Consider the following 22,453-nt stretch of genomic DNA (forward strand, 5'->3'; position numbering starts at 1 on the left):
TTAGATTTCTGCTGAGTTAATTAATACACTTCCTCAACAGCTACTTTTTCTTTCAGCCCCATCTCACTGATCCTCATCTGTCAAGGAGTTGAGTGATCAGTGCACAGAACACTGAGGGTGGGATGATTTACGAAGCCAAATACCCGGAGTCCCCCCAAAAAAGAGAAAGAAAAAGAAAAAGAGGCAATCTTCCAGGAAATCCACCTGGTTATATCCTGAAATATAAATGCTTATCCCAAAGAACCTTAAAGGAAAACATTTAACTGATGCTTGAAATGGTTTAATGCAGAAAACCATGCTGAACCCAGCAGCGGTCCTTCCAGCATTCTAAAGTCATTTCAAAATATTTTTAGAGGTTTTTGTAAATACTTGGCCAAGAGAGATGAGAAACATTACACTTAGCAAGACAAAGTTGAATCCACAAGAATTCGAGCAACAGAGTTGATAAAGGTTCAAAAGCACATTTTTTGTATCTAAATAAAACCCACCCAAAAATAGTTCCAAAACACCAAGTCTTCAAGTTGGCATTCTTAAATGGATGCTGCCACTACGAAAGCTTTGTGGCAAGGAACTTGAAGTTTCTAGACTCTCGCAGCCTTTCAGCATTATCCTTCAAAGACCTCTTCCAGATCAGCATTTTCAAACATGCCCGACTGAGACCCAAACAGGAAATACATGTTGGCCCAGTATATGCTTATGCGTGCACAAGTGTGCATTCACTTCACACACTCCTCATACACACACCCATGCATACTTATCCTCACCATTTGCCCTTAACTCAAATATTTTCTTTCCTATTTTATTTTATTTGTTAAAAATTCTAGTCCTCATACACAAAATTTTTTCATGAGGGCTTGAAGAGTTGCAATCCACAGTTTAGAAACCCTGTTCTAAAGGATCTGCACAGGCAAGAACCTGCAATTGGTATAATAGAAAGTATACGAGCTTTGCACAGGGAACTATATTCAATATCCTGTGATAAACCATAATGGAAAAGAATATTTTTAAAAAAGAATGTATATATATGTATAACTGAATCACTTTGCTGTACAGTAGAAATTAACACAACATTGTAAATCAACTACACTTCAATTTAAAAAATAATCAATGCAATTAAAAATATATATTTTCAGAAAGAAAGTTTATGAGCTTTGGAATTAGACAGACATGGAGTGGGGTCCAATCACACCTCTCCAGTTTACACACTGTGTGCCTTTGGGCAAGTTAGTTATCTCTCTGATTCCCTCTCCATAACCCTTTGGAATTGCTGGGAGAATGAAATGAGCAGACACATAGAAAAGCACCTAGCCCAGCACTTAGTAGCACTGAATGCATTCATTCGTCCAACAAATATTCACGGAGCACCAGAAGCTGTCCTAAGGGCTGGGCATACAGCAGTTAACGAAACCAGTGGCACCTCTGCTTTCGTGGAGTTCACATTCCAGATGGCAGAGACAGACACTAAGCAAATAAACATAAACTATGTCAGGGAGTGATAAGGGCTGTATTGGTTTTGTATTGTTGCTATAACAAATTACCACTAACTTAGTGGCTTAAACCCACACAAATGTATTATCTTATAGTTCTGGAGGTCAGAAGCCCAAAATGGGTCACACTGGGCTAAAACCAAGGTGAGGCCAGGGCTTCATTCCTGCTGGAGGCCCTAGGAGAGACTCCATCTCCATGTCTTTTCCAGATTCCAGAAGCTGCCCACACTCTTTGGCTTATGGCCCCCTCTCCTCCCCAAAGCCAACAACAGTGGGTTGACTCCTTCTCACATGGGATCACATTCACTCTGCTTCTGTCGCCCCATCTCCTTCTCTGACTCTGACCCTCCTACCTCCCTCTGTTAAAGACCCATATGGTTAGACAGGGTCCACCCGATGATCCAGAATCATGTCCCCACCTCCAGATCCTTAACTTAATCACATCTGCAGAGCCCTTTTTGCAATGAAAGGGAACATATTCACAGGTTCTAGAGACTAGGATGTCATCTTTGGAGGAAGAAGGGAGCAGATTGTCCTGGTCACCACAAGCGTGATGAAGGGAAATAAGACAAAATAAAGGTGACTTCTGCCTGTTGATGGAGTCACCAACCAAGGCTAATAATAAGACCAAAGCTGGGACTTCCCTGGTGGCGCAGTGGTTAAGAATCCGCCTGCCAGTGCAGGGGACACGGGTTTGATCCCTGGTCCAGGAAGATCCCACATGCCGTGGAGCAACTAAGCCCGTGCACCACAATTACTGAGCCTGCGCTCTAGAGCCCGCGAGCCACAACTACTGAGCCTACGTGCCACAACTACTGAAGCCTGCACCCCTAGAGCCTGTGCTCTGCAACAAGAGAAGCCACCGCAATGAGAAGCCCGTGCACCACAATGAAGAATAGCCCCCGTTCTTGGCAACTAGAGAAAGCCCGCGCACAGCAACGAAGACCCAACGCAGCCAAAAAATTTAAAAATAGTAATAATAATAAGAGCAAAGCTAAATAAATGTCTTTTTTTTTTCTGTTAGTGTTTGCAGTGGCAGAAACCAGCCTCTGCTCAGCATGTCTAGGGAACTAGAACATTAGACTGCCTCTGCCACATACTGTGAAAACTTTAGCACTCATAGGCTCACTCCTTCCAGATTCAACCAATCACCTACAACTCCAAAGGGGATTGTGATTTGTGGTGATCCATGATCTTTGGTCATTTGTCCATCGAGCCTGAGATTCCAGAGCCCATCGTAGGGACAGCCGTGGATCTGTGCCCCAGGGGCCTTTCATCGGTCTCACCCTGTCCACGCTTCTATTTAGTCACTTTCCTGCTTGAATCTGTCCTCATTGTTTCATTTGTAAACTCTGGACACTAAGTGGGAAGAAAAAACTTTAGTGCAAGTTGAAAAGATTGACTTGCGGTGTGAGGAGTTGCCTGGGAATATGATGAGGGCAAAAGCTGAGAGCCTGGATGAATCCTCCATGTCTGCAAATCTGAGGCTGCACTAAAGTTGCAGATGTCTCCTGCGTGAGCATCAGGGTCCTCTGGGATGTGTCTCTCCTCCTCCTCCATTCCTGAGGCCCACATTTGAACTTAGGGACTAGAGAGTCACATCCTATGGCAGCTGCATTGCCGGTGAAGTGTGGTTCACATGACTTAAGAAGCATGGAAGTTTCTGCCTGTCTGTGCTGGCCCCTGGTCTGGTTTCAGATGTAATCTTGGTGCATTTGTTTTATTTCAGGGAAAACTTGATGCCCTGTGGGTGCTACTGAGGAAAGGCTACGATCGTGTGTCCGTGATGCGTCCACAGCCAGGAGACACGGTAGGATTCATTAATGGTGTCGCACACATGCGTTCTTTTTGCACTCTCTCTCCCTCTCTGACTGCTGAGCTTGAATAACTCCAGATATAGGAATCCAGCTATGACTTCATGTTGTGACAAATCAGACACTACTTTTCAAAACTTGGGTTTTTCCCAGACCTTGAGTTTCGACTTGCTTTTTTGAAAAGGATTTTGACAGAAATAGCTTAGCTTTAATGTCCTGGGACTTGAGCTTCTGAGTTTACAGGTACAGGGTGTGAATAAAGCAGGACTGGCTCTCTTACTCAGGTGGCTCCAGGGCAGAGGCCTGCTGCTCCTCAGCCACACTGGCCAGTGGTGACAAGCAGGACGCCAGGGCCACAGGATGGAGCGACGGAATAGGGGCCACAGAAAACTCCCCCACCTTCCAGCAGGCATTGGGCCGAACTGGTCCAGGATCACAGGAGGACCTTCCACCCTGGTGAGGGTTTGCCCTGAAACTGTCAGGGCCAAGCTCAAATGTCTCAACTAGAAGGAGATAGAAAGGGAGGAGGCATCAGAGGCTTTAGAAACCATCTAGCCAAAGTCCTCATTTTGTAAGTGAGGAAACAGAGGACAAGACAAGATGAATATTGTGTTCTGTTCAGATAGTAACAATGCTGGAAACAACCTCAGCTCTGCTGTAATCACACCCTTGCTGTGTCTTCCGGGAAGAGTTAGTCTCTCTTTCATAAAATCTACAGAGCAAAGCTGGGGACCAAATTCTCCCTCAACTACCCGCGACCTGCATCTTGCATCCGCTGCTCTGGGAATCAAGCACATGAACCCAAAAGCAAAATCAAGGTGTCTAATGTGGGGCTCCTTTCAAACCAGGTAGGGTTGGGTTTGAATCTTGCTTCCTTCCTGCCTGGAAAACTCCAGGCAAGTCACTTGATCTCTCTGAACTTCATCTTTATAAAGTAGTTGGTAATAACTACTTCACAGTGTGGCTGGTTGGAGAAGGTAATGTTTGTAAAGCATGTGGCCTAATGTTTGAACACTTAGTAATGCTTAGTCAGGGCAAAGTTTATTAGGATTATTTACTTTGTGCTTTTCTACTGTCTGTGAAGGGTTGATGCAAAAATTCAAGCTATATTGCAATTGATGTGTGTCAGATATAACCACATCTTTACCCTGCCCACTCTGCAACACGGCACAACTAATAAAACACGAGAGCAGAGTCAGTTAGGCAGGCCCCCCTTCCTTTGCACCTGGTGACAAGTGACAATGAGTGACTTGTGGCTGAGGGGATTTGGTCTAAAGTTTCATAGCCTGTGCAGGCTGCAGCCAATTAGCTATTCCTGCTCCAGTTTGTGGCAGGGACAACAGGCAAGAATGACATTTAAAAAAATCCCAGGCCATATAAATGCTGGGCCAGCTTGGCCCTCATGACACATGGAATTTGTATTTTGTCTGTGGACGTCAACAAGAACACATTGCCATAGCAGATTTGAAATTACAAACTCTACAGCTAAGAGAAATGAGCCTAGGCCATCAACTTTGTACTCAGGGTGGTATTTGGCCTTATAAGTTATACATACGGTTTCTGTGGAAAATTAAGAATTTTTTTAGCCTGCATGAGACTCATCTAACAGATTACCAAAAAAATAGGATAGGGCTCCCCTGGTGGTGCAGTGGTTGGGAGTCCGCCTGCCGATGCAAGGGACACGGGTTCGTGCCCCGGTCCGGAAGATCCCACGTGCCATGGAGCGGCTGGGCCCGTGAGCCATGGCTGCCGAGCCTGTGCGTCCAGAACCTGTGCTCCACAACAGAGGCCACAGCAGTGAGAGGCCCGTGTACTGCAAAAAAAAAAAAAGAAAAAAAATAGGATACCCAAACTTGGGTTCAGCAGTACTATTTTTTTGTGATAGAACATGCTAGTCCAGTGAACAAGCCCACTCTTCTCAAAGCAACTGAAAAACATCACTCAGATTTGTTCACATTCCATTCTCTGCTGACCAGTTTGGCAGAAACAAATTTCTAAACTGGGTCAAGCAGAGAAGGGAGTGTAGGAAAGAGGAAGGATAGAGAGAAATATTATGGTAGATAAGACAGAAGAACCAAAACTGTTTGAGGGCAAAAGGCTGATGGGATAAATCCAACAACAATGAAATGAAAATGGATGGAATTTCTTCTAGTGAATCACACCTAGATTGAATGTATTATTTACTAATTCTGAACGAAAGTTTGTATTTCACATTTGGAGATGTTTTGTGTGCTTTTGAGAAATACGATTCCTCCTTGAATTTTCATTTTCCAATCACACCAAATAATAGGTGTGAAGGACAGACGGGCTGAGAGTTAGGATACATTTGACTGTATTCTCAGCAGTGTTGCAAGTTACGATTGTTCAGCCTACTTTTAAATGGGCTTTCTGTATAGAAATCCTGCTAAAATGTTTAAGACACATGCGAGAACAGTTGCAGAGAACTGTGTCGTTGTGGTCATGGTGGCGGCCACAGACATCTAGACGTACACATGGAGTTACACAAGAAAGGTCCCAGATTGGGTAGGAACAGAAATTCACAGCTTCCTCGTGGCAACTCAGGAAAGAATTCCGGGAGTAGAGAAGACTATACTGTAGCTTATTATTACATGCTTACTCTGTATTGTTTTGCATAATCTTAGGAGACTCGCTACAGGCCTGATTTCCTTGCACGGGGATGACTCTGTAAGAACTCTTCAGCACTGATTTATGGGGCTGACCACATTTTCCATAAACTCAAAATGACTGCATCCAGGCATGAGCTCGTGAACACGAGTCACAGGTTCTGAATTTTTCCTTTAAAATAACAAAAACAAAACCAAACATCACCTAATTACATTCTCATTCTGATTTGTTTCAAACATGTGTTGACCTCGCAGGAACCTGGAAATTCTTCCTTCTCAGTTCCTGTCTGCTCCATCCTTCCCCCAGTGAACCTGCCCCAGCCCTACAGAGGCAGACACGGGCTCACCAGTAGAGCCTCTGAGGCTGCTGGAAAAGCTGAGAGCTTCCAGCCTCCACCGCAGAGCAGAGGGCTCCAGGAGGCCTGAGCCCAGAGCCACATCCTTCCCTGGGATTGGTGCCCACCTCCTGGGAGCTGTCCAAGCCCAGGGTCAGGGAAAGCATGAATGGGATGACGGCAGGAGACATGAATGCTTTCTGTCCACCACCATCCATCTTCCTCTTTCTGCCTGGGGTAGGCTCACAGTCCTATTGTTTGTTGGAGCCCACAAAGAGATCCTGAGCAATCATAAAAAAGAAAGTACCAGGGCTTCCCTGGTGGTGCAGTGGTTGAGAGTTCGCCTGCCGATGCAGGGGACACAGGTTCGTGACCCGGTCCAGGAAGATCCCACATGCCGCGGAGCGGCTGGGCCCTTGAGCCATGGCCGCTGACCCTGCACGTCCAGAACCTGTGCTCCACAATGGGAGAGGCCACAACAGTGAGAGGCCCGCGTACCGCAAAAAATAATAATAATAAAGTACCAGAATAAACCACTTAAAAAGCAAACCAGCAACACATCCAATCCTAAAATTTAAAGAGTTCACTAAGCATATGGTATCCTTTGCTTAAACCATCCCCCGGCTTCCAGTATATAGCCACAGTTGTGCTCTTTCTAAAACACGGATCTCAGTGTAACATCCCAAGGCTTCAGACTGGCAAAGACTAGGAAGAAGACCCAAATCCTTAGCTTGATTTAGAAAGGCTTCCCTTATCATTTCATCTGCTACTACCTCCAGGTTCCCCCATCACTCCAAATAGGTTTCCAGACAACTAGAATTGCTCACCGTTCCCTGAACATGCCAGAATCTTTTGTGTCTCTGTGCCTTTGCATATTCTAGTTTCTCTTCTTCGAATGTCTTTCCCATCATCTCTACCTAGTGAACTGTCACCTTGGTAAGATTGTTCATTGTCCCTGTAGTATCCCTGTAAACACAAAAAGTTGCTGTCCAGACCGGGCTTTAAAGGGGGCGTTGCCAAAGCAGGGCATATTCACAGAGACTTACCAAGAAAGTCTGGAATTTAGAACCTGTATCCCATGAGCATTTTCCAGGATGCTCACCAAGGCTTCCTACACACCAGAGCCACTCTGACTTTAGAAAGTTTGCTCACCATTCAAGGAGAAATGGTGGAAGGAATTAGGAATGTTCAGTCTGAGGAAGGAGATTTAAAGGACCCTGAGAGCTTTTTCACTTGGCCATTTCTTGGTCATCACATTATGCACCCCTTTTATAAACTATTTTTAATCACTTAACCATGTTTGAGGAATAATCTTTCTATGCCATTCATATCGTTATATAATATTATTTTAATGGTTGTGTCATATTCCTTTGTCAATCTGTGACATAATATTTTGGCCTATCTTCTCTTTTTGGATATTTATTTCCAAGTGTCTATTTTTATAAATGAAGCTGTAATCGGTATGCTTGTTGCCAAATCATTGTGCACACTCATGAATGTTTCCTTAGGATTAGGAAGGCAGCTATCTGCTGGATCGAACAACATGAGAAATTTTAGAGCTTTGATAACGAGGCCAGATTGGCCTCATTATTCACTATTGCCTGAAACACTGTGTGAATTAACCCTAGAGTCAGCATCAATGAAAAACCCATCTCCCATTAACATTACTAAAGTTAGCTATTTGATAGGTGCTAATTTAATTTGCATTTTCTGTTATTGAAGTGAAACATCTTTTTCAAATATTTATTTTCCCTTTTGTCAATTGCCTGTATATGCCCTCAGCCCATTTTTCTACTGTATATTTTAGCATTGATTTTTTGGTTTTTTTTGGTTGCTCCGGGTCTTAGTTGCGGCATGCTAACTCTTAGTTGCAGCATGCATGTGGGATCTAGTTCCCTGGCCAGGGATTGAATCCACGTCCCCTGCATTGGAAGGCAGATTCTTAACCACTGCACCACCAGGGAAGTCCCTAGCATTGATTTTTATATGGCCATTTGCTTAACTCATCTTCATTCGTTCATTAGTCAAATGCTTTGAGGACTCAGTTTATGTCAGACCCTGTGCTATACATTAAGTATATGATGCTCACATCATGAAACTTAAAGTCTAACATTATATATATATATATATATATATATATATATATATATATATATAATATACATATGCAAAGTTTTTCTAGCTTGTCATATACTTTTTAAGTTTTTAAAAATATATTGAAGTTATCTATAATTTTATAGTTAAATCTATGAATCTATAATTAATGCCTTTGGTGTCAAACTTAGAACAGTCTTCTCTACTCCAAGATGACATAAATTTTCACAAAAATTTTCTACTACTTCTATTCCCTCAGTCTTATTTTTGGGTGGTAATGTGAGTTGGCACCTTTCCTGTATCTTCCTATGTATTTTATTGTAAATTTGGGAGAAGTGCCCTCAGGAGCTATCAGACATATATTAAACCAGAAGCCCTGGAACATTATCTTAAAGTCTTTGAAGTACAACACATGACTTGGATTTACTCTGGGTCATCCCAGAAGACAGAACTAGAGCCACATGTAGACGTTACGGTTATATTTCATCTAAAGAATTGAAGGACAAATTTCAATAACAAATGGGCTTCCCCAGGGATTACTGGGCTTGCTCCATGTTACCAAACAGGGATAAAATCAGTTAAACCACTGGGCCAGGATATAGTAGAGGATTCCTGCAGCAGATCACTGGTTCTCAAACTTGAGCACAGAGTCACCCAGAAGTTTTGTTAAAACCCAGGTAGCTGGATCCCACTCTCACAGTTTCTGACTTAGCAGGTCTGGGGTGGGGCCTGGGAACTAGCATTTCCAACAAGCTCCCAGGTGATGCTGATGCTGCTGGTCTGGGGAAACCAGTGAGATAAATGGAACAAGATGTCCATCAAAATCCCTCTAACCCTGACTGCTTGGGATTTGAAGTCAACCTTTCTGTGCTTATTTGACCACCGACCACTACCTTCCTATGTTTCTCCACAGAACGCCTATTGACATGATTGGTGACAACTCTAGCTGAAGCCTAAATATTAAGTCCCAACCAATTGTAGGGAAATCTTGCCAGCTGCAGACAGTTTTGTTCCTAGATTACTAATTTCAAACCCAGAAATGTAAGGGAGCTTCAGAGATCAGAGTTCACAGAATCCAGTGATTTTCAACCTGCGTGTTGTGATTACCTGGGGCACTTTAAAGCCCTGATGCCAGGATCCCACCCCAAAGGTTCTGTTTAATTTGTCTGCGATGAAGTCTGGATACTGGGATTTTAAAAGCTCCCCAGGTTATTCTAATGTGCAACTGGAGTTGAGAATCAGTGATCTGGTCCAGTTTCTCATCCCAAGCAGCATCTTTTCTTTCCTTCCTGGAACAATTTGAAGGCAACTCTCCACATCCCTTCAAAAACTCTATGCCTGTGTCTCATAGGCATAAGGGAAATGGATGATTACAATCTTTATGTGCTCACAGCAGTCCCTTTCTTCTCTGGAAGATGGTAAACATAGATCCTGCCCGCTACAATATTGTTACTGCTTGGGTAAAGAGGATGGAAAAGAGAAAATATAACTCTGCCTCGTATGTCTTTTCTGGATGGAATTCAGTCACAATATCAACCCGCCTAAACCCTCCCCAGCTTTAATGCCCCACCCCCTTCATGTGCTCTGGGAGGAGCCACTGGGGTTGGATGTCTTCTTTGTTTTCAGCTCCTTGGTTTCTCCCAGATCTGGCATTGGGAGGCTGGTACATTCCATTACTATCAGCAAGAACAAAATACTAAGGCACACTCTGAGCTTTTTTTGCAAGGCTGGGCCTCATTGCAATCAGAAGAGACCCAGGAAACGCACACATAGACGTACATAAACAATGTTTGAAACTCATCTGAAGCACAGCCCTGGAGGTTGTGAAATCCTCTACCAGAGCTCCAGCCCCAGGGCTGCCATCTGGACAGCTGTTTCCAATAAGGGAGCTGAGCCGGTCACATGGGTCCCTGTGGCTCCCTACTGTTGCAGAGGCGAGAATGATCCAGGCAGGTTATCTCCAAGGGGAGAGAGCATCCTCAGCCCAGTCCTTCGAAAGCAGATGAGCCTCCTGGAACATAAGCAGACTCAGAGAAAGTGTCTACACTCTGTTTCCCTCTCCTTTCTCCCTTCTCCACATTCCCTGCACTACCTCTTCCTTCTTTCCCTTGGCTGCCTTCCCTCAAACATCCTTTCATCAAATTTCATCTATTGTGCCCCCGCTAAGAACCCATCACTGGGCTGGACACCAGGGATGCCAACTAGAGTAGAACTTCATTCTGGCTTCCTGGAGTTCAGCGTATGAGTTGAAAGAGATGAGAGCATCAAGCATCATACTGATTGCAGATGGTTATAGAAGCACAAATCCATTCACAAGACCAAATCCATTTTACAGAGCAGAAACTGAGACTCAGGGGAGGTTGTTAACTCTCCCAAGGGCACACAGTTGGGAAGGGGCCCAGGGGGTCAGATTGAAGTCCACACTCAGAATTCCTTAAATCCTTCATGCGTTCAGCAGATACTGGCTGAACACCTTCTATGAGATGAGCACTGAGTCTGTGCTGGCTGCTCATCCATTAGTAAGCTGTGTCCCTTCCCTTGAGGAGCAGGGACAAACTGTTAAGGCCCCAAACACCATCCTGTGTGAAAGGCTCTGTGGTGAATGTGAGAGGTGGGGGGAGTATGCCCAGGAAGGGCATTTCACCAGCCTTGGTGTCAAAACTGACTTCTAGAAGTGGCATTTAGGCTGAGACCAGAGGAGAGTAGTGGAGGGAGGCTCTTCTGTGAGAGGGAAGCTTGAGCAAGGATCTGGAGGTGGCCTGTGGCTCCTTCGGGGGACATGAGGAGCGGGGCTTGGTGGAGGACAGTGCGAGGCAGCCAGCAGAGGAGCGGGGAGAGGGGACAGCATGGCTGCTGGTCATGGAGCCCACTCTGGGGACAGTGGAGAATCACCGCCAAGTGTTTTAGGCAGAGTTGTGGTCAGATTGTGTTTTAGAAAAGTCATGCTGGCTGCAGCGTGGAGAGGGTGGCATCCTGACCAGAGGCGGTGGCAGAAGGAGGAAAGAGTCTGGATTCAGGAGAGGCTGTGGAAACAGAATGACTGGATTTGGTAACTGGCTGGTGTGGAGGATGAGAGAGGGGGCTGTCAAGGAGGACCTCCAGGTTTTGATCTGAGCCGGCTGTGATGTCGTTCACCAGGATGGGGGCACAGGAAGAGCTTTGGGAGCGAAGATGAGGACTTAGCTTTTTAACTTATCAAGTTTGAGGTACCACGGAGCATCTAGAGCACAAACTTTCAGGAGCTGCTCACTCTTGGAGTCATATACACGCAGCGTGGGCACCTGCAGTACCTAGATGCCCACTTGTATCGCCCAATCTGTGCAGGAGGCAGTTTTGCTCTGGTGAGAGTTCTGAGCTGGAGGCAAGGATTTGGACATCATCAGCATGGCGGTTGAGACCAGTGTGAATAGATGCAGAGCCCAGGGAGAGTATGGAGAGAGAGAAGGGAAATAGGTTAAGTGCTGAACCCCCAGGGTCACATCCTTTGAGTCGAGGTGGGGAAAGAAAAAGGAGAAGAAAAAGGAAACTAAGAAGGACCAGCCAGAGAAAGAGCAGGTGTGACAGGAGAGTCTGGGGTCATGGAAGCCAAGGGAAGATGGTACATCACGGAGGAGGGTGGGGTCAACGGGGTCAAGTATGGGAAATTTAGATGCAAGCCGACAAGTCCTCTCATTAGATTAGCAGTAACAAGGTCCTCGTGGCCTTGGTGACCTAGGTTCAGTGCAATGATGGGGGCAGGAGTGAAGCTTAGTGGAAAATGGGAAGGGAGAGCCAAAGCAGTAGCTGGAGGAGAGCTGGAGTTGAAAGAAGCTCTTTGTTTGGTTAGGATGAAGGGCTTGAGAATGATTAAGTGCTCATGACAGAAGCCCAGGAGGGCAAGAGGCTGAAGAGCTCATTGATGGAGGGCAGGAGCCCCTAGGAGGACTTAGATGACCTACAGCCTAGGAAATGACACTCTTCCTTAGTGATCTGGGGGGCAGAACCCAAGATGGGCTCTCAGGTATGGGTGAGAGGGCAGGAAGCTGAGGCACCCAATCGATGGCCTCTGTCTTCCCTGTGATAGGCTAGCCGAGTGGGACAGGTGAAGGTAAAGTGAGGAGAGGAAACCAGCCCCACCTTTGGAATCCCATCCCTCCCACACATCAGCACTTTCTTCAGTTCCAGGGTGGGTGTCTCCACTTCATGCAAGAAACATGGTAATTTGGGATGCAATGTTACAAGCAATTCACTTCAAAACTCCACCCCCAAGAGAACCCACTGTTGGTCCCTTGTCTATATTGCTGTATGTTATATTCCTTGGTGGCAGAATGGAAATAATGATCTTCTCTACCCATGACATCTAAAGAGCAGTGGTAACTGCTTTGGGAAATTTTGTTTTGTTTTTGTTTTGTTTTGTTTTGCTAATGGAGGCCTCCCACTTCTCCAATAAGTTAATACCATAATATCTAACAAGTACCAATAAACTAGTTTTATACCAGGTTATAACTGGCTACTTAAGAGTGGGATCCTTGTCATATATAAATACTATGGCATGGGGCTTCCCTGGTGGCGCAGTGGTTGAGAGTCTGCCTGCCGATGCAGGGGACACGGGTTTGTGCCCCGGTCTGGGAAGATCCCACATGCCGCGGAGTGGCTGGGCCCGTGAGCCATGGCCGCTGAGCCTGCGCATCCGGAGCCTGTGCTCCACAATGGGAGAGACCACAACAGTGAGAGGCCCGCGTACCGCAAAAAAAAAAAAAAAAAAAAAAATACTGTGGCATAGCCCTATGTTTCATAGACGAAGCCATCAATAAATATTCTTGATCAGGATTAAGTTAAATCAACAATTCTGGAGTTAGTCCCTTGCTCTACCAAGTGCTAGCGGGATTACTCTTCAGGTCACTCTGTTCTTTAAGATCACTTCCACTTTCCAAAGAATTGTTTGCTGGGCACACAGGCACCTAGATGTGCAGGCCATGCCCTGTGACAGAGGTCCACCCTGAACACCACTGGGCAGGTCAACCTCCCTGGGACAGGCATGCATCCTACCTCAGAAAGGGGTGCCTTTTCCTGATTCACACAAAGGCACCATGTGAGCTAGTGATGACCCCCATCATTTGAAAATAGAAAGCAATTCATTTCCTCCCAAGGATTGCTTTAGATACCTCTGAAAATATTGCCCCATCCAGTGGGTTGCCCCAATTTTGCCATTCCTCATAACATCCTTTCCAGCATTTCTTGTACTCACTAAAAAAGCGTTTACATAGTTAATAGAGTTTTTAACCTGTATTATTATTCTTTATTCAGTTGTAATCATACATGTGTATAACTTAGTGTCTAATTCTTTCATTGAATGTTATCCCTATAAGCATAAGGGGGAAACAAATTTTCAAATTACTAGGCAATTAAAATCATTAAAGCCACTGTTTTATCTGTGCTAAGACATTCTTTCTTGAATACTGGCAATTTTAAAGCACATGGGTGTCTGTGTAAAGACATGAACATCCCCATTTGAACTGCTTGTTGGTGAAACAACAGATCCAACTGCATAAATATCAGCACATTCTAAGACACCCCCCAACAACGTGGTGAAAATTGATGACTTGGGCAAGTCCCAGCATCCAGAATACACACAGTCGGTTGGTTGACATTCTGTGGAAAGTTCACCTGATCCTGCAGCTCTTATCAATTATTTCCCTTTCACAGAAAAACCTTTTGCCTTTGAGACTCCTCGTGTCAGTTTTCCTCTGAATTTTCTTCACAGCATCTCTAGTAAACTCCTCTGTTCTGACAGCACTGATCAGTGAAAATAAAATGAGCAGAGCAAACCCAAGAGCAGGAGATGTTTACTCAACTAATTAAGTATGCTCCTTATTAGCAAATACTGCTGACAGTGCTGGGAAGGGCTCCATGGAAAAGGTAGACAAGCATGAGACCTCAAAGAACAGATGGCTGGTTGAGGAGATAGAAGAGATGGCGGTCAAGGTAGTTCCCGGGGTAGACCGAGAGAGAGCTGAAGGGAATGAGAGCCACAGAGGAAGGGCAATCCCTGGCAGCCTGAGAGGATGGGATACCTTCTCCAGGACTGGTAGGACTTGAATTGGGCTTTGGAGGGAAGTCGGGACTTAGTCAACAGACAGGATGTAGAAACGTCAAGGTAGCAGGTTTCCAGGACCAGCTTGCAGCCCATAAAGGCCAACCTGCGGAGTGAAAGGAAACATCTCAGGATGGAGTGCAAGGGATGAGTGTACCTCATAAGGCTGGAGGGGGAACAAGGATGAGATTTTACCACCCTGATGATCAGAGTAAAAAATTTAGACTATAGCCATTTTGAGCTAATCTTCATCTGCGATAAATATTAAAGTGCCAAATTAAAGGTATTTTTTTAAATTTATTTATTTTCAGCTGCATTGGGTCTTTTTTGCTGTGCATGGGCTTTCTCTAGTTGTGGCGAGCGGGGGCTACTCTTCTTTGCAGTGCGCGGGCTTCTCATTGCGGTGGCTTCTCTTGTTGTGGAGCACGGGCTCAGGCGCCCGGGCTTCAGGAGTTGTGGCATGCAGGCTCAGTAGTTGTGGCTCACGGTCTCTAGAGCACAGACTCAATAGTTGTGGCGCACAGGCTTAGTTGCTCCACAGCATGTGGGATCTTCCCGGACCAGGGATCGGACCCGTGTCCCCTGCGTTGGCAGACCGATTCTTAACCACTGCGCCACCAGGGAAGCCCCTAGAGTGCCAAATTATATTGTATTTTAAGACATTTAATTGCACACAGATTTTCTCAGAAGTTTTGCAAAGCTCTGGTTTGACTAGATATTAATAGAGTTTTTAATTGTTTTTAATGTATATAGGAAAATTGGCCATAGGCATCTTTGTCTTGCAGAACAGTCATGTTAACATTGTTCTACCAAGCTCAAGAACTCTATGAATGTAATGTGTTGGTAAATCGTTAATGGGCTATGGTAACGGTCTAAGCATGGATCAGGAGGCTTGAATGTAAATGGTGACATCAGGAATAAAAAGACATAGATGAAGGTGGCACTCTCTGAAACTGGTTGCAGCATAACATGGAGAAAGAGAGGATCGTTTTCACCTTGAGGGACCCAAGTTAAATTCCCAGCACTGCCTGGTAACCTCCGTTACACTACAAATCAGCCTCACTGAGCTTCAGTTTCCTCATGCGTCAAAGTGATCCAGTAATCCCTACTTTTGTAGGTGTTGTCAGGATGAAATAAAATGACAAGTGAAAATAATTCAAATAGATGGGAGTTCATTTTCTTCCCTTCTTTCCCCTGAAAACTGCAATTGATTTCAGAGAAGTTTAGTTAGATCTCAACATGTGTGGAAAACTTCTTCTCAGAATTCATCTCTCATATTTAAATCAGCAACGACCAAAAGAATCAAGTTATTGTATTAAAATCTTTATGTGAAGGTCAGTTCCTTCTTGCACAATAGATAATAAGCTTTATATTGAGTCTTTTCTTAGTCACTCTGTTCTTTAATTCAATTCACAGAACCACTGGAAAAGTAAACATTTCTATCTAAACATAGGGAAAAATAAAGTTTGCATAGAATATATTGGTTTATACTTTGAGTAAACAGGGATCTTCAAAATGTCTATTGGTGCCTGACACCAGGCTGTAAGTCCCCAACGGATCTGGAGAGCAAGTCCCATTTGCTAGCCACTGACTTCTGACCTTTCATAAACTTTTGTACGAGTAGATCATTTAAGATAAAGGGAAAAAAAGCAAATCGTAGGAAATGCGAGAGGGTGTGATTTGTTTTGTCAGAGCCCCTCCCCTGGATGTTTGAATTCTCAGTAGAATTTATTCAGTTCTCACCCTTGGAAGTCTCTCCTTCACTGTCTCATTGGAGAGGAACATGAGGACTTAGAATTCTTGGCTTGCCTGAATTTACAACAGAAAACGTTCAAGACATCCTCTGTCCACAGCAGAAACCAAACTGTACCCAAAACCTGCAAAGTTAACTTTTTTCAGAGAAGTTAAACCCAAAGTTGATGCTGCAAAATATACCATCTTGAGTTGTTTTTTTTTTTTTTTTTTTTGCACCACTTCCTGCTCCCAGCAAGAGGTCTCTTTAAATAAATAGATGTGAAGGCAACTGATGTGGTTGAAGTCTCTCCCTCCTCTTCCAATCCCCCATAATCTAACCCTCTTTTTCCACACCCATACACACTTCCATACTCATCATCATCACCATTTTATAGCTTCGCTGATGACTTTCACCTTTAAATTGCCTCATCTCCCAAACAGCTGCAGCAACAGAAGGTCAAGATCTGGTATCAAGTTGCAAAGAGCAAACAGAGGAGAATTAAATACTAGGGGCAGGACAAGGCAGGGCTGGGTAATAAAGACACCCCTCTTGAAATTCTCTGATCTCATTTTTTCCCTTCCAAACAGAGTCAGGATTGAGGGAGGTCGGGCTTGATTCTAGGGTCAAAATTTCACCCAAGTGTGTAACATTGTAGGAAGTTTTCTACTTTGTTCCAATGTGATGTTTATGTCTAGCCACTTGGCTGCCATGGGCCTGCTCCTCCAGCTGAGGGCATTGGAAAAGATCATCTCTAGGGGATCTACAGCTCTGCAATAAACCTCAATTGAGATTAATTCTAACCCAGGCTGGTGGAGAGTTCTGTTCTGGCCCGAAATTGTTGGGTTGAGTCTTAGATGGCAGAATCTGACTTAGGAGATCACCTTCCAGAACTCACAGTGTGGAGAAGAGCCAGCCTGCTGTAGACATCCACACGCATGCCCGTCTTCTCCCGTCATCCCCATGACCACCCCACCTCAACCTGACTCCCAGTCTCAGGAACGGATTGGGGATTCCTCATGATCCCAGTCCTTTCACGTTCAAGGTAAGGAAATAGAGGTCCAGAAAGGTGATGGAGAGACCTCTAAACACTCCCAAGTACATTTTCTCAGTTGCTCCCCATCACTACCTTACTTATGTCCTATTTTCATATTAGGAAGATTAATGCTCTCATAAGAAGACCCTTGCTCCATTCAAGGTCACAAAGGGAATTAGTGAAAGTGGCAAGACCAGAACCCACCAGCCCTACACTGCCTGGCTCTCCTTGAGTCCTCACCCCAGGCCAGGAGAAGAGGGTGGGGGGCTTGATCTCTTAAAGAAAAGGTAAACTAGGCCGAATTTTGGAAGGTAGAGCTGGTCCCTGCCACCCAATCTCCTTCTTTCTTGTCCTCCTACCTTTTCCCACCTCCCAACACTGTTCCATTTTTATACCCTGCCCAAGATGACATACCTGCCAATTGCCCTCCCACAGTGACCTGCCCTCCCATGCAGTGTGCTGTGTTCCCAAGTTACCTCATATTTTCTCTCCCTGATTCCACCTCTGCCTACCTCCCCCTTTACCACCAACACTGTGTCTAAGACAGAGTACACCCACGCATTCGACAAATAGGTCTTGAGCTCCTACCCTACCGCAGGTACCATGCTAGGCAGCAGGGATTTAGCATGAACGAAGCAAAGCCCTTGCCTTTGTGGGGTGTACATCAGAGTACTCAGAAAAGCACTAAACTAGAACTTAATGTAATAAGTGGTATGGAAGTATGGGGAGCATTTGAGGTTCCATGAGAACGTAGAGCAAGGAGATTTAACCCAGACTAGGGGACCAGGGAAGACTTTGAAAAGAAGAAACCATTGGGCTGAGACCTAAAGGATGAGCTCTTCTGGCAAAGTGAGGCAAAGGCCTTTTGGTTAGAAGGAACAGCATGTGTGAAGGCCCAGATGAGAGGACCTGCGAGAGGAGGCCTAGGCTGACAATGGAGTGGGGGAGAGGAAAGCAGTCATACCCCACCTCCGAACTCTGCCTTCTCCACCCTTTTGTCTGCTCACATCTTTCAGGTACCCAGCCCTCAGCCTTCCGAGGCTCTTCCCTGATTCTTGCTCATTGCCTGGCCCCTCCCTCCTCCTGTGCTCACAGCTACTGCCACAAAATTTCACACCATTTTAATTTAAAGCCAGTACTGATGTTTCACTCCCTGAGTAAGCCGTAAATGATTTGTGGAAAGGGACTATGGCTCCTTTTTTTTCTTTTTACTTTCCCTCACAGCACTGAGGACATGGCTCAATTTATTTTCTTGTGCTAGGGATTATGACTTTTTCTGCAACCCCCAGGTGTTTGTAAACTTTTATCATGTTCCCTTCATAGGCAACCACATTTCAGTAGTGGGCAAAGATGTCTCAAAAAAAAAAAACTGCCTTTAATAAAGAGAGAGGGTTCACACTGTCTTCTAGGGGCATCTTCAGACAAACTTTAAGGGTTATTCAAACAAACTTTCATTATAATTGCAATTCATAATTTTTGGTATTGCCGTTTATTAATAACTTTGACTTTTCTTTTAAATTGTCTGAAATAGAAAGTTTGAGAGATAAACAACTCTCTGACTTTACTAGTCTCACTTTATAAGTTCATTCTTGTGATACTTGTTTAATGTTTTAGTGTTTTTCCATTTTTTCTTTTGGCCAAGACCATCGAGGGCAGAGTTATGTTCAGAATCCACAGTGACAGCAGAGTTAGTTTTGGGGGCACCCACTCCACTAGCTTTCATCACCTTTGTGAATTCCTGCATCCCCCAAACATCTGGATTGGGTCACCCCATTAAACAGAGTGGCCCTGGCCACTGACACCCAGGCACTGGCCGCAATCCCTGGCGTACCTACTTGCCAAGGCCTCTGCAACTCCAACTTGAATACAAGCTCTAAATGGGAGAAAATCTTGTGTAAGCTTTTCCATATTCTCTACTGCTCACTCAAGGTGATTTGTAATGGGAAACTCTTAAATGTCACAGAGTCTGGAAAATTGGACATCATAACAGACATCCATGCCCCTTAGTGGGATAATTAATAAAAGTGGGCCCATGGGAAAGTCCACTGTGGAATCATCCCTGTTGTTATACAAGACAGTGTTCCCCTTCTTTCTCTTTCTAGCAAGGGAAGTAGTTCTGACCAAGCAGGGTTGGGTTTCTCAGGCATGGAGGCAGAGAGAAATGGAAAGGATAGTGAGTATTTTCCCATTGGTTTTGGGAACGAACTTACCAGAATTTATGCAGCCATGGCCTCAACGCCCCACCGTGTCTACAGGCCCAGGGAATGCCATGTGGTCCTCCAGAGATGGCTGAGGTAACCGCAGAACTGAGGCCACCTTCTGTGCTTGTAAACAGTTAGCATCCCTCCAAACCAGGAATAAGCAAGGAGAACTCCCCACAGCCCATGGTCCCCACTGCACTCCCTTAAGCTACACTAGCTTGTTCTGCACTAGATCCTCTGTTGGTGGCCTAAAGTTGAAAATGTGTTTGCTAATGATTCCAAACAGATGCTCCTAGCAAAAACTAGGCCTTACAAGTAATTAGCATCACACACGCCAACAACCCACATGACTGCATCCCATACCAGGCCACTAATAAGCAACATGGATGGAGGCTTCCAAAAGACTTAACCTGCCTGCATGAAAACTCCAGTTTCACCCAGGAATGTTGCTGGGCTCTCAAATTACTGTAAACACTAATGCTGAAACGATTGTTTGGATCCTCAGATCAGCTGAAGATCACCCATGTGGTTTGTGTGACATTTCTGTTAGCTGTGCTGTCCTAGAGGACTAGCCTGGAAGGCACTTGTGAGAAGAGGGACAGCGTGATTTCATACAGGTCCTGACTCTTCTGACCGTTTCTATTTTGTAGACACAAGGAGAATTTCAGAGTTATGGGTCACTTCTGTCCTTCCTGGTTTTCTGTTAGATCAGCTGTGACTTTTTGCCTTTCTGGGCCTGTTCCTGTCCCACAGGAACTGTTCCTCCCCAGCCAGGCTTTGATGCCTGTCCTTTGTAAAACTCACCGATGTATGTCCAAAAAGTCCAAGACTCTATAATTGATTTATGAGTCAAAGGAGAACAATGATTTTTGGGTAAATTTACTCCATAATAATTTTCTTGCGCCCTTAAGCTCATTCCACTGATGTGTTTAGTTCTAACCCATTTCCCAGTTTGATATTTTTTAAAGGCAACAGTTTGATTATTGAAATTCTCTAGCTTTGCAAACCATGGACCAAACTGTCCCACCTTGAAGGAACACAGCTTCTCATAAATCTTCCCCTGAAACACAGGGTGAGAGGAAAGGGACATGATTTGATTTTAAATGAGTAAGCTTCCTAATTATCACTTCCAGAGGAGAGGTAGATAGACAGACAGACAGACAGACAGACAGGCACAGTTTCAAATAGTTTTACATGTCTTAAAGAGTCTATGGAGATCGGAAGGAAATGAATTTCCATGACAGGAATTTATGGGGCTGGCCAAAAAGTTCGTTCGGGTTTTCTGTAGCATCTTAGGGAAAAACCCGAACGAACTTTTTGGCTAACCCAATAATTTAAAGTCTTAAAATAAATTTTATTTTAGGCTCTTCACTGGCCAGTGGAAGGGTCAACTAGGACTTTTCTTCAGCTGTGGAATAACAGTAGGCAACTTAGTGGGATTACAAATGGAGTCATGGTTTACAAAATTATTTGTGACCTTCCCTTTCAGCCCTACAAGTAGCAAAAGATCTTGAACACCTCAAAAGTAAAGTCTAGGGCTGCACTATCCCACAAGGAAGCCCCTAGCCACACATGGCTATTGAGAACTTGAAATGTAACTAGTCAGAAATGTCACATCCTGTACGTGTGAAAGGATTTTCAAAGATGTTGCATGAGAAACAGAATGTGAAATAACTCTTTAGTCATTTTTATTTGATCACATGTTGAAATGATAACATTCTGGATCTACTGGGTTCAATAAGATAATATTATTAAAATTGATCTCGGGCTTCCCTGGTGGCGCAGTGGTTGAGAGTCTGCCTGCCGATGCAGGGGACACGGGTTCATGCCCCGGTCCAGGAAGATCCCACAGGCCACGGAGCGGCTGGGCCTGTGAGCCATGGCCACTGAGCCTGCACATCCGGAGCCTGTGCTCCGCAACGGGAGAGGCCACAGCAGTGAGAGGCCCGCGTACCGCAAAAAAATAAAATAAAAAATTTGATCTCACCCATTTCTCTATGTTTTACAAATGTGGCTAATAGAAAGCTGAAGATCACCCATGTGGTTTGTGTGACATTTCTGTTAGCTGTGCTGGCCTAGAGGACTAGCCTGGAAGGCACTTGTGAGAAGAGGGACAGCGTGATTTCATACAGGCCCTTACTCTTCCGTTTCTATTTTGTAGACACAAGGAGAAATTCAGGGTTATGGGTCACTTCTGTCCTTCCTGGGTTTCTGTTAGATCAGCTGTGACTTTTTGCCTTTCTGGGCCTGTTCCTGTCCCAGGCTTCTTGTTTGTAGCCAAAAGTCTTGCATGCTCCAAACCAACATGAAAGGTTTTGTTTTTAAGCTTCCCTCCACTACCTTCACACGGAAGAAAGGGCCTGTTGCATTTAAAACTTTGTTCTAAATATTTATACATTTATTGGATTATCTGCTTTACTTTATCTTTGACAGATTCCTAGAAAGCGAATATTGTCCCCATTTTACCAAAAAGGAAAGAGACTTGACTTGGGAAATAATAACTAACATCTCCCAGGAGCCTCATAATGTGTAATAATTTTTAATGCATTTCCTCTGAGAACCCTTTGTTGTAGGTGTTCTCATTCCCATTTTACAGAGGAGTAACTTCGCTTCACAGAGGACCCAAGAGCTTAGGCTGATACATGGGAAAGCTAGCATTTATTCATTCATCACATTTATTTGTCGGGCTAAGGCCCAGTGAACCATGAGGCCATGGTCCCTCCATGGAGTCTGCACTGTAGGGTTCACAGCACCCAAGTGTTAAGTGCTACACCAAGAATTAAAGTAGGGTGGTGGGACAGAAAGAGAATAGATACCTACCTGTGTGGTCAGAAAAGCCCTCTCTTTGGAGAGGTGGGCACTGGAGAGGTGACATTGAAGGTGAGGTCTGAATGACAAGCAGGAACTGGCCATGTCAAGATCAGGGGAGGAACAACAGTGCAAAGCCTGCATGGCTGGAGAGAGTGTGGCTTGTTGGAGGACGTTAGAGGCCAGCGCCAGTCAAGTGCCATGGGAGACGGGAGGGCAGGGGCCAAGGCAGGCAGGGCTTGTAAACCA

General features: G+C 44.7%; 1 protein-coding gene across 6 annotated transcripts in view; it reads left to right on the forward strand.

The window, feature by feature from the left end:
* ANTXR1 (ANTXR cell adhesion molecule 1) overlaps positions 1 to 22,453 on the forward strand; it is a 292,266-nt gene that overhangs the window by 188,058 nt on the left and 81,755 nt on the right. For 3 of the 6 annotated variants that reach the window (XR_009534396.1, XM_060117933.1, XM_060117937.1), the window contains exon 17: positions 3,217 to 3,297. Coding sequence is in view for 5 of the 6 variants with exons in the window: in XM_060117933.1 (XP_059973916.1) it covers positions 3,217 to 3,297 (81 nt within the window). In the remaining variant the exon portion in view is untranslated. Of the gene's footprint in view, positions 1 to 3,216; positions 3,298 to 3,585; positions 3,928 to 4,019; positions 4,203 to 6,180; positions 7,573 to 22,453 lie in introns of those variants that run through there. The other 3 variants (XM_060117934.1, XM_060117936.1, XM_060117935.1) reach the window with 3 other exon arrangements.

The sequence above is a fragment of the Mesoplodon densirostris genome, chromosome 14 (assembly GCF_025265405.1).
Source record: "Mesoplodon densirostris isolate mMesDen1 chromosome 14, mMesDen1 primary haplotype, whole genome shotgun sequence".
Classification (NCBI taxonomy): domain Eukaryota; kingdom Metazoa; phylum Chordata; class Mammalia; order Artiodactyla; family Ziphiidae; genus Mesoplodon; species Mesoplodon densirostris.